This window comes from Urocitellus parryii, chromosome 4 (assembly GCF_045843805.1).
Source record: "Urocitellus parryii isolate mUroPar1 chromosome 4, mUroPar1.hap1, whole genome shotgun sequence".
Classification (NCBI taxonomy): domain Eukaryota; kingdom Metazoa; phylum Chordata; class Mammalia; order Rodentia; family Sciuridae; genus Urocitellus; species Urocitellus parryii.
The window spans coordinates 200,046,897-200,059,496 of record NC_135534.1 but is presented as its reverse complement, the minus strand read 5'-3'; the positions used below and the strand labels follow the sequence as shown (position 1 = coordinate 200,059,496).

Genomic DNA, 12,600 nt, shown 5'->3' with positions numbered 1-12,600 from the left:
GGAAAAGGTTAATGATATTTACTGTAAGGTATTTTTTTTTTGAAATTTTTATTGGAGTATTAAACTTATTTGGAGTCCTCTCCGTTTCTTTTCTCTGTAGGTTTGCCCAAGAGAATGGTTCTGTTACCCGTTATGAAATTCCCAACATATCCTGTTCCCCACTACTCATTCTTTTAGCAAATGACAGAAGCTCATTCCTATTGAACACCAATACAGTACAATTCAGAATGTTAGAGAAAAAGCCTTTTTATCCTGCTTTCTTTGAACACATACTTGATCAAAATTATTTGTAAAGAACATCTTTCCTACTTTTTGATTTTAACAAATACAAATTTAGTTCTTTAAAACTTGAAAACAAACAAAAAAAGAGAAACCAGTTCTGTGAAACGGTACCTCATTTCTGGAAAATAATTTATACCAGCCCTTCTGTTCTAAGGAAATAAAAGTCTAGCAGTTCAAAGTTTTAAGTTTTAAGAGAGTATCAGATTATGTAAAATTAAATTTGTGAAGGATGTATAGTCTCAAACACTGATCACAAATAAACTGCTTTGTTGTAACACAGAGTACTGCCTGGTTCCTGATGCAGTCACTGATTCTTAGCTGATTGATATGTACTTGCCCCAGGGCACTTTAATTCGGGCTGTAGTTATTTTTTTTTAAAAAACAATAGAGACTTTTCATTTAAACTTTAACTTTGTAAATATTGAAGTGTGTAATTAAAGCCAATAAAATATGGGTTTGAATATTGTTTTAGCTTATTATTTTTGATATGCTTTGGTATCAAATTATAAGGAATTGCAAACTAATAATAACTTATCCCGAGAAACCCATTCATTTGTAAGCAAACTGCTAAAACAAGGCAAAAGCGATTGTTAGTTCCAGCTAGTCTACTTACTTTGTAAACCCTATGTACTCTGGATGTACAAGGGTGTCCCCACAATAAAGGTTACATTCTGTTATCGTAGCATTGCTTATTAAAATGATGGCACTACCCAGAGATGGGGAAGGAGGAATGTGATTATTTTAGTTTACGAATTTCCAAGTTTTAAAAAATAAATTAATCAATCAATCACCCTCTTTTGTTCTTGTGGCCTTCTTCACTCTGTAAGATACTGTGTTCATTCCCTGACTTTTTTCATGCAGATAGAAGATTAGTGATTGATTTTTCTGGGATTCATTGAAGGGTTTCCTTTCCTCTTCAATTACATCAGAATCTAAAGCAGCAACAGGGTCCCCATAAAAACTTGCTCTTCGATTGTCCCAGTTCTTGTTGAGTGCTGCTGTGAAAAGTGACAGGTTTCAGCCATGGGTCAGCATTTATTTTTAAGACACCTGATTATGCTGGTGGAAATTGATCAATTGGTAACATTGTGCTGTTCTGTAAAGGGTGCAGACCGGAGACCTCCACTTGCATTCTCACCTTGTTTGGAAAGCCAATGATGTTACTAGAAGGTAATGGTTTCATTAAGGTACTCACCCCCATGAAGGCAACAGTGTGGTCCCCTGTCAATATTCGTCACTTTGTCTTAAAAATGTCTTTTTTTTTTAAACTATGAATTAACTTTCCTTTTGCCTATTAAATTGTGCTTTGTAGAACTGAGCAGTGCCCATCAGTGAAAGTGGGCTTCACAAAATTTGACAAATTTAACATGTCAGATTTTTTTGGGACCACTAAATGAGGGTGAAGTGGGCAACGCAACACAGATGTTAATGTCAATTCTCGGATGTATATCACATAATTGTTTCTTGACCTTTTGTCTTTATTATTGGTGGGTGATACTTTAATAAAACCTCATCACTTGCTGGAAGTAGCTGTAATTTGTCATTCTCATCCTATGCATTAGCAGCTAGACATAAACAAGAAGGGCCCATTTCAGCTGGGAGTTTTCATGTTTCATTGATTCGTTTTGCTGACCTATGGATGAAACAGAGCCATCACTGAGAAGAAAAAGCATGGCTGGTAGTGTCCAATTTTTATTAATTATATGTTTACAGTCGTTCTCTTTCTTTGGAATACTAATAATTGGCAGCTGCGGTTGTATTGTTATTTGAAATTGATCATCAAATTTGGATTCCAAGTTGGAATCTCCCTGGAGATTTCTCTTTAGAAAATTCTTTTGAAGTAGCTGACTCTGCTTCAGAACTTAACCCCTCTCTGATGGAGAAAAGGGAGCTGTGCTGTTTTCCAACATGATGGCAGTCATTTCAAATGGTTTCTACCAAGTCTTTTTTTTTTTTTAATTTTGTTGTTTGTTGGAAGTTACTAACCATGTTGTAAACCTGCCCAGTTGCTGCAAACTTTTACATTTCTCTGCTTTACTTAAAATAATTGAGCTGTCAGTCTTTCGTTAGAAGTGATAACCATGCAAGTTCAACTGTTAAAATTCTGTAATGAATTAAGTGTCCCCCTTCCTTTTACCCTTCCCACCCCTCCATTTTGTAATGAAAATTCCACTTACAGCTGAAAGAGCAGAGAAATATAAATGAAGCTCTTGGCTTCACCAAATTGTGTGAAATTAACATAAAGTTTTGCTTCTCTGCTCTTTTCTCCACTGTAGGTGGTTTTTTCATTGACAGCCCCTATTGCCAGCCTCTGAGCGTCGCACCATTTATTATTCACTTGGGCCCTCAAGATTTCTTCTCTGACTTCTAGAACCATCAGGTTGTCTGGCTTGAAATGGCAATTTCTCTGTCTTGGTCTTAAGAGCAATGTGATACCCTGAGGCTTTCCAGCTTTCAGATACACCACTCTGACACCTTCTTTTTGAAAGCAATGACTGAGCATTTTAAAGAAGAGCAATACTTTGTCCAAAGCCACGGTGTCTGTTTAAAAACTTTTCCTTTGGAAACCTAGCAATATCTGTATTTAACCCCTTTTAGTGTAGCTCTTGTCAGGGAGTTTACAGACCAATGTAGAATTTAAGAATTTGCGTGTGAGCTGTGCTAATCTGACACTTTTTAAAACTTTTTTAGCACATAAATTGAATAGTTACATTCCTGACTGAGTCAGCTGGCACTATTATTTTTCCAAGCTAAGGGTTCTCCTTTGTTGAAGCCATATCTTTTTGTGGGGGCTGGCGCCTCACTAGGGATGTGGTTATGGGAGCACCCATTCCTCATGCCAGGTAATGGTCCAATAGATTTCCAACATACCTCATGCTGACGAGGTGGAGCGAATAGTATGGAAAAGCAAGGAATCAGGTTGACGTGGTTCCTGATATTTATAATCTCTCTCAAATTGTTAACCTGGGGAACAAAACGACTAATCAGTTTTGCTGGCATTAGCCAATTCTTTTTCTCTTTTTAAAAATTTTGGGTGAATGTTTGAGAATCACGAATCAGTCACCATTGTTAATTGAAGAGCTGGGAATACCTCGTTAATGTATTTTTAAAATTGGTGTTGGACCCTCTGTGTATTTCAGGTTAATACTTTTAAGCAGTTTTCAGCACGTTTATCTCACTTTATTCTCGTTCTCCTCGGACCTTCGTAGCCATATCACTTGTATAAAATAGGCTGAGATATAGTGACTGTAAGCTGTGATCTCAGTATACAAAGGTAAGCACTTTTATTTTCTGATTAAAGCGAAAAATAATTAACACACCCTGCATATATGACAATCATATATGATGTATTTGATCTCTTAGGACTTACGTCATCACATTACATTTAAAAAATTTATGATCTAAATGTGAAAGAGTTAGCTTCCGTATTTGTTTTAATACCCTTGCAAATGCTTTTTATTCAAGAGAGACATTTCACGTTCACTGAGTTAAATGTGTGTATGTGTGTAGAAACTAAGATATACCATGTATGTAAATTATACAGGTACTTGTTTAAATATAAGAATTAAATGGTAGGTAGGAGCAGTTCACCTAAGAGGAGTTTAATGACAGGCCACTCTTGGCCAAAGTGCTGAAATTTGAGAAGTAGCAAGATTGGTGACCATGCTAGTAGGATCTCTATATGTAGCTATTATATGAAATGAAGATCAAAGTGCCAATTTCTCAAGGAGAGAAACTTCTCTGAGAAATCAAAATCTCTGATCTGTGTTGTATGTCCAAATACAACAACAGCAAGAAGCCATAAAAAAAAAAAAAAGCAATAGAAAATGAAAAAAACCAAACCATTAAGGTAACTATGGGAAAACCGATAATTGACTGAGTTAAGCTAATTATTTGCAGGACCAACTTTGCAAGACTCAGAAAGTTGAATAACTTTTCTATGGAGACCAAATAGATTTAAGGCAATTCATCTGTCTCTTCCAGGTTAGGTAGCTAGAATATTTACTTCCCACCTCATTTAGCCATCTTGGGGTTCGTTTAAAATATGTGAGGGTTAGGCCAAATATTTTAATAAGGATTTACTTCATTTAGTGTTTCCATAAATGTATTTCATTATGTGTTAGATGTTCTGTGCTAAGACTTTGAGTGAGTGTGAGTGTGTGTGTAAATTTCATGTTGTATATTTGTTTCTAAGTAGCAATTTCTGTTTATTGCTAACTGTAAGATTGCTAGAACAACTTTTCTCTCCCAGTACAGAATCCGTGTGTACATTTCACGTGGCTTTGACATCTATAAAAGGTTGTACATGGTAGAGTTGACTAGTTCCCAGGGCAGCCCAGTTCTACTCAAGCAGCCCAGTGCCTACAATGTGTGGAGGTGCTTTTCTGGGTGCCAGAGAACTAGGCTTCAACCAGTGAAGCATTTTAAGTCTGAGAGTCTCCTTGTTGTTAGAATTGGTCCTGTTATAAATATCCTACTTTGTGAGGCAAATAGTGTGTGGTTAGCTGTGGCAAAAAATATTAATTTAGTTAATGGCATTGTAAACTACTGAACAGTGCAGCCTGTCTGACATCACTGAAATTGGCATAACTTGGAAATTCACTCACTTAATATATTTCCCTGGCACTTTTTTTTTAAAAAAAAAAAAACATCTTTACTTCATTTATTTATTTTTATGTGGTGCTGAGGATTGAACCCATGCCTGGCATGTGCTAGGTGAGTGCTCTACTGCTGAGCCACAACCCCAGCCCTCCCTGGCACTTTTGAGGGCCTGAAACCTGCTCTGGTTTTCTTCATGGACTTCTCTGTCCAAATTCGTGAACTGAACAAAATGAATGATAAATACTTTAGTAAGCATTTTTTTATAGTGTAACAAAGAAAAATATATTTTAGCCTTGTACCACATTATTTGATGACATTTGGAAAAGTTTTGCTCTTACAATTAATCATTCATTATAATTTCCCTGTTTTTCACATTTCATTAGTAAATGTAGTAGAGGAAAATATTCAGTAGTGAGTTATGGGAAAAAGCAAAAATTTTTTTCCTTGTGGCAGTTGGATTTCTAGCAATCCAGAGCCTTAAACACCAGGGGCATTAAGAGCAGTTAAAGCTGAAAACAGCTTGTTCTGTGAATGGTCTTCTTGTAATTCCCATTCTTCTTATGCCAGTGCCTTCTACGGGAGGTGGGGGCATCTCTAAAGTCATCCAGAACAAGAAAGGTATCATGGTGTTCTCATCATTGTTTATTAATAATGTGATGCCATATAGTGTCCATGGGTTGCTCAGTATTACCAGGAGACCTGGAAGAAAGATGGGTGGCAAATGAATAACAGCCAAGACACTCACTGCTGCTGAGTTGAGTTTCAATATTGGTGTGTTTTCTCTCTAATGCTTATTTACAGAGCACAGAGCTTCTTATGTAAGAATGAGTCTCTTCCTTTTTTTTTAACAGCATCTTCCATAAATACTGTTTTAAGTCAAGAATTCAAATTAAGTTAGTTGTAAGACTAGATATCCTTTTCCACATTGTGGTTTCAGTTAGGAGTTAATAGCTTTCATTGATGTTTGAAGTAGTGATCTTTGGAGGTTTTTAAAAATAGTACCATAATGCAAATTAGGTTATATAAGCTTTACAGCAGAGCTAGAAATAAGGAATAGAAACCATGTGGGAATCTGGGCTAAACTATTTTTCTCACTTCAGCACATTCCCCTGGGGCTTGGCAATCAGATGAGTTAATACACATAAAGTGCTTTGAACTGTACCTAGTGCATAGGAAGTACTCCATAAATGCTGAGTCTTCTATGTTTGGCCAAAGTGGAAGGTATTTGTGGGAGGCAAGGCTCTGCTGACAGGTGACTGAGAAGCAGGTGCATGACCTGTTTAGGATGGAACTGTGTTTGTTCCCATGATCAGTGAGGGTACTCCTAGCTTCAGGAGTTACATAAGAAACACAAACCAAAGCTCTGCTGATTGCTACTGTGGCAGGAAAACTGAAGCATTGCTCATGTTTCTGCTGTAGTAGTTAATCACCAGCCAGTCTGCTGCCAAGGGTTTGTAAATAGTTGTTTTGGGACTTAAGGATGTTTAGAATTTCACAAGGCTGAGATTAGACAGTATACTGTTGATTCTTAAGTTTCCTGCCAGTGCATTAATAATTAAAAAACCCTTGGTGTTTGATTATAGCTACCACCAGAATCTGACCTTCAGGGCTCATGGTGTTTGGTGGGCAGAGAACAAGTTAATCCAAGCCACAGAAAGGAGAGGCCCACCCTAGGTGATAATGCTTAGAAGGCTGTGTATTCAGATGCTTCTCTGAAGAGATCCCTGCACTCATCTTTAGTTTGCTTTGACACTTTGGGGGGAATACCCAGACTTGATATCACATGAGCCTCCCTTCTGTTAATCTTAGGAAAAAACGTTTGTCAGTCTTTTCAACTCTCTGTCCATTTATCTATTTATCTACCTGTTGGTTACAGTTGGGACATTGCTGTTTGGCAAGAGGAAAAATGGTTAGATAGTGATATTGCTACTGTTGGACTGAATATAAAGTATACAGCTTACTCTCCATTCCTGGCTTACACATGTCTGCAAATAATTCAGGAGACTCTGAAGAAAGGTGGTAGGTGTACCCTGGCTCTTGGTAGGAAGTGAATTAAGTGGGGAACACAGATTGAGCTGTGAAATGCTCTAAGTTTATAAATATTACTTTTAAAGTAAGTTAGATTTGCATTGCAGTCAACAGGTAAACCAAAAGGTAGTGGACCTGGCAGAAGTCACTGAATTCTCCTTAGCTGAGGCTCTTGGTAGAATCTTTGCTTCATTGAACCAACATTGAGGGATGATCCCCCAACCCCTGATTAGTTATTAACATCCTAATTTCTTGCTTCTCCTGAGGAATGTTGTGGTCTTTCTAAGCAGAACTTTGCTGCATGTGCAAATGCCGATGGCTGCCTCTGCTGGGTTGTGTAAAGCTTTCCACCATTGGCCCAGGCCACATAAACATGTCTAACTTGCATGCCCTATCTGGAGATGTATGGTGCTGGGAGCCTTCAGGAAGGAATAGGATTAGTGTGGCCACTATTAGGACTTTATCCTCAGCATTGCCTAGGGGTCCAGTCTCTCTTTGTTTTGTTTTAGGTTTTCCTACCTTGATTTGTATTCCAGTGTCAGCTAATGGCCCAAAGTCATTCAGTTAGTTGCAGCCTTCTGTGTAGGTCATTTTGGGCCATTGTCAGGAGATTAAAGCCTGCAGAATGGGAGAGAGGAAGGCAAGTTGCCAGAGTTGGTAGCCTGGACATCCACGTACCTGGACATTCTTCTTAACTCTCCAACAACCTTCTTGGAGTTGGTATTATTTCTGTTTTACAGATGAAAATATCTGATGCTCCAAGTGCTAGATCTAGAAATGAAAGTCAACTCTATTCAATGCCAAAGTCTATTTATATTAGGTATGTCATGGACTACCAGGTTGGGGATGAAGGCTATACCTGGAACCTGAGCCTTCTGATCTGGGGACAACCAAGACCAGAAACCCTGATCTTAAACAGGGATCATTTTTAGAACAATAACAAATTGGAAAGATGAACTGAAAGGGGCTGTATCAGCAGAGGAAGCTTTTGTATTTAAAGCTGCTTCTTCTGTTTGAATATTAATGAGAATCTGAGGTACATTTTTCCTTAGCTCATGGTTTTGGATACTTGCTTCCTGGCTGGAAAAGGTTATGGGGATGTCTTCAAAGACTGAAACTTGGCTCTGAAGGGAGGCTGGTGAAGTTTTGGTTGCATGGTAAAGGGAAGAGAGGTAGGTAGGTGGGGTGCGGGTATAGGGAGACATCCCTGGATAGGGACAAAGAGAGTGAGGGCAGTGGCAGTTTGCAGGGCCTGTTCTCACTAGCAGGAGCTTCCCTTACAGTGGACATCAGGGTGCTCTGGTGGCCTGGAGCTTGCATCTTCCCCTTGTTGGGCCTGTGCTTGGTGAACTTGGCATGGAAAGCCCTGGGGTCTCTAATTTGCTGCATGCAGGCCATTCTGCTGTGTGTGTCTGATTGTATTGCTGCTGCAAATCACTGCCCGGCTTCTTTGCTAGTTGATCCCAACTCAGTCTCCACTTGGGGTAGGTGTGTATGGGGATGGATTCAGAATCCTTTTTAGGGAAAAGTATTCCTCACCAGCCCAAGTCATTGTTGTCTTTGATAATTGGCAAGTTTTCTGAGCAGCCCACTGTCATCCTGGAGGGGAGAAAGAAAAGGGAATCTTTTAAACCGAGTTGTAGAGCACTGATGTGTGAGGCAGGCAGGAGTCCGGCCACCTGGCATGGTTAGAACACAGGACTCTGCAAAGCCCCTTTCCACTCTACATTGCATTTCCTGGAGAAGCAGTGATGCAAGAATTGCAGTTCTTGCTCCGCAGACAGATGCATAGAAGTCTCTCTTAACCATCCTGCTTATTTGTGGTGAAATACTCTGGTTCCTAATAGTGAGTTTATAAGCACTCAGAAGAAATAACATTTTTCATGCTGTTTTGAGAGTTTAGTATTGAACTCTCCAGCAGTCGGATCTGGAAATCTTTTCCCTTTCCAGTAAGGAAATGGGGCTTAAATAAAGTGACTTGCCTCGAATCACACAGCTCTCCGTGGCAGAACCTGTAGACTCTGATGCTACCTGTTAAGCAGCAGTGCTGTATGTACATCCCTCACTCAGGCAGTGACTGTCCTGTTTTTCCAAGGCTATTAGGCACCAGTGTCCCCTTTCTCTAAAGCATTGACCTCATCTTTTTTCTACACTTTGTGGTTGTATCCTGCAGGACTTAAAACAAGCAAAAATCAACCCACCCTCTCTGACTTTCCTCTGCCTCCATAAAACTAAGACTTCCTGGGCCAGACAGCCTGGTTTTTTCAGTTGCAAGTTTGAGTCTGTTTCCACAGATCATCTTTTCATACCATAATTGAAACTATAATAAAGTGAATGATCAGTATCAGCTGCTTGAGGAGATGCCTGGGCTGGAAGGAGCCGGGCAGGGCACATGCTGTTAGAGGTATGATTTCATGGTCAGCTTCCTCTACACTTTGGTTGTTGGCCACCTTCAACATGTGCCCTAGCCAAGCGGTCACCCTCCTAGTGACATGCTTTCCAAGTTCTCTGATGCAGGGGTTTTTCTTTATGTAGATAATTGCAGAAGTCACTCTACTTTCTAAAATCCCTTGTGTCCTAAGGGGAAATCTGGAGGGCATCATTCAGGAGGTAAAACAACTTATGGAGGTTGGTACCTGAGGGATTCAGGAAAGCTGATGGCACCTTGAAATGAAATCAGGGGATTAGGATGTCGAGGCTAGTGAAGGGGAGGCCTGGGACAAACGTGGGTACTCACAATTTTAAGGGCAATTTGATCTAGAGCACATCTCCCACGAGGGTAGATGGAGTTCTTTGGAGAGCAGGCTGGGTGAGAAATGAGTTCCTTGTCATCAGCATGGTCACAAAGCCAGTTGTTAGGACCAGGCATGGTGGCATATACCCGTCATCCCAGCGACTTGGTAGGCTGAGGCAGGAGGATCACAAATTTGAGGCCAAACTCAGCAACTTAGTCCCTGTCTCAGAATAAGAAAAACTGAGGATGTGCCACAATGAGGGTGTGAGGGAGTACCCCTGAGTCCAGTCCTCAGTAGCAAAACAAAAAAACAAAAAACCTGCCAGTAGTTTGGACAGTGTAGACGAGATTCATTCCATTTTGGACCTAACTTTGATGGGATTGTTGACATTGCTGAGACAGCATCACTCTTCCTGGGCATATGGATTTATTGAGAAAACATTCACTGTACCTGCTACTTTGTGCCAGGCTCTGTGTTGGGTTGAAGGAGTAGTTGGAGGTTTTCCGCTTAGAGAACTGAGAAGGGGAGACCATTGAGGGAGAAGGAAGGGTGCAGAAGGGTAAAGGAGCATGCCTGGGGCTTGAACAGAACCCGAACTGTCTCCTGTAGTAGGCTCTCATCATTATCTCTGACCCCTGCCTAGAGATGCTGTCCTCCCCCCTGACAGGAGAGGCGCCAGGCCTGTGATGTGACTGATCTGACAGAAGGGGCTTAAAAGTTACAGCAGCTCTGATCCAAGTGGCATAATCTTCCCATCAGGATTGCATGGAGCTGGGTGGGTGTTTGCCTGGTGAGCGAGTGGAGAAGGGACCTTACCAGGGGAGCTGCATGCACGGAAAAGCATGCTCCACTGGGCAGCACAAAGTGCTTTGTTATGGGGTCTCGGTTGGTTAAGAGGGTGAGGTGGCAGTTGAGATATGTAGTTAGGGTTCACTTTGTGAAAGGCCCGGAGTGCTGTGCACTTCAGTGATTCTCATCAACCAACAGGTTAGATTATTCTGGAGAATTGATTTGGATAGCTAAGGACGAGGCAGGGCTGGTGAGGAAGTGGCTGTTGCTGATGCCAAGTGAGGGTGAGGGGCTGACGGAGCTCCCAGCAGAGAGGGAGGCAGGAGTGAGGTCTCCACATGAGCCAGGCTTCTCTGCTGATTGAGCAGGGACACCCTACAGCCTGCTAGAGCTCTTCTCCAGGTTACTGTTCAGCAGGTGACAGAGCAACTGAAGGTGCCATGGACCAAGATGGAGGAAGGAGGAATTTGCTAAGAGTGCAAAGCACTGGGATGTAGCAGGAGCTGTTTCTGCTGGGTTAGGAGATGGGGCTGTGCTGGGAAGCATCTCTGTTGGTTGACCTCTTTACCCTTTCCCTGAGTTTCAATTGGCTGGGCTTGCCAGTCAGCACAGGGATAGGTACTGGCTGTTCCTTTACACCAAGGCCTTTTGCTTTTCAAAAAACAATGCCCTCCCATCCCCGCCCCCATGTGGGTGAGGGCTAGCACTTATTAGATTCATCATCTGTGGGACAAGGTCTTTTGCTAGTGGGAGAGTGCAGGCCTTCTTAAGGAGAGAGAAAATGGAGGCTGAGATTATGATTGCTTTGATCCTCAGTTTTGTGTGTCTCAGTCCTGTTACCTCTGATTTGTCCTGGACAGGCTGATGGAATCAGCCTGTGTTCCTCCCCATCTATCCCCTACACACACACACACACACACACACACACACACACACACACACACACCCAGCCCCCGCTCCTTTTTTATAGTGCTTCTAAAGGAACCCAGAGCCACATGCTCCATCATGTCTAGCCATTCAGGGTAGGTTTCTGCACCTCTGCTGGGGACTAGAGCTCAAGAGGCAGCCCTTTTGGTTTTTTAAAATTAGTTATATATAAAACTTTAGGATACATTTTGACATAATCACAAAAACATTGAATATATTTTGCTCTAATTCAGTCCCTGGCACTCTCTCCCAGCTTCCCATGCTTTCCTCCCTCTACTAATCTTTCTGCAATTTATTTATAGTGTATTTTTTTTTTTTTTGAGTACCAGGAATTGAACCCAGGGGTACTTAAACCACCGAGTCATGTCCCCCAGCCTTTTTTATTTTGAGACAGAGTTTCACCAAGTTGCTCAGGGCCTCACTAAATTGCTGATGCTGTTCTTGAACTTGGCAATCCATCTGCCTCAGCCTCCTGAATCACTAGGATTATAGGTGTATGCCACCCATGTCTATTGCTTTTATTTTTTCCCCCAGTATCTTGTGGGTCTGTATAGTTATGTTGGGATTCACTGTACTACGTTCCTGTATGTACATATGAAACTTTGGTCAGATTTCATTCCACTGTTATTTTCTTTTCCTGTCCCTCCTTTTTTTCCCCTCAGTGCCCCCCCTTTTCCATCTACTCTACTGATCCTTTTTCTATTTTGATGACGTTATCTCTTTTTTTCCTCGCCCCCAACCCCTTATTTTGGATTAGTTTCTGCATATCATAGGAAATACTTGACCTTTGTCATTTTGGGACTGGCTATTTTCACTTAGCATGATATTCTCCAATTCCATCTACTTATTAGCAAATGCCATGTCATTGTTCTTTATGACTCATATTCCATGTGTGTGTGTGTATATATATATATGCCACATTTTCTTTATTCATTCATGTATCGGAGTGCATCCTGGACTGGTTTCATAGCTTGGCCTATTGTGCCAAGCTATGAATTGTGCCGCTATAAACACTGATATGGCTGTGTCCCTGTAGTATGCTGATGTTAAATCTTTTGGATATATACTGAGGAGTGGGATAGCTGGGTCACATGGTTCTGACCCATCCCTAGTTTTTTGAGGAGTCTTTGTACTGCTTTCCAGAGTGGTTGCACTAATTTGCAGTCCCAACAGTGTACTTTTTCCCTTACATCCTCATCAACATGTATCATTGTTTGTATTCTTGATAATTGTTATA

General features: G+C 40.9%; 1 protein-coding gene across 6 annotated transcripts in view; it reads left to right on the top strand.

The window, feature by feature from the left end:
* Positions 1 to 12,600, top strand: part of Strbp (spermatid perinuclear RNA binding protein) — a 160,829-nt gene that overhangs the window by 124,612 nt on the left and 23,617 nt on the right. For 4 of the 6 annotated variants that reach the window (XM_026386304.2, XM_026386299.2, XM_026386300.2 and 1 more), the window contains one exon: positions 101 to 1,137. The exons of the other annotated variants lie outside the window; for them this stretch is intronic. In XM_026386304.2, the coding sequence (XP_026242089.1) occupies positions 101 to 177 (77 nt within the window). In that variant the 3' untranslated portion in view covers positions 178 to 1,137. Of the gene's footprint in view, positions 1 to 100; positions 1,138 to 12,600 lie in introns of those variants that run through there. 6 annotated transcript variants of the gene reach the window in all.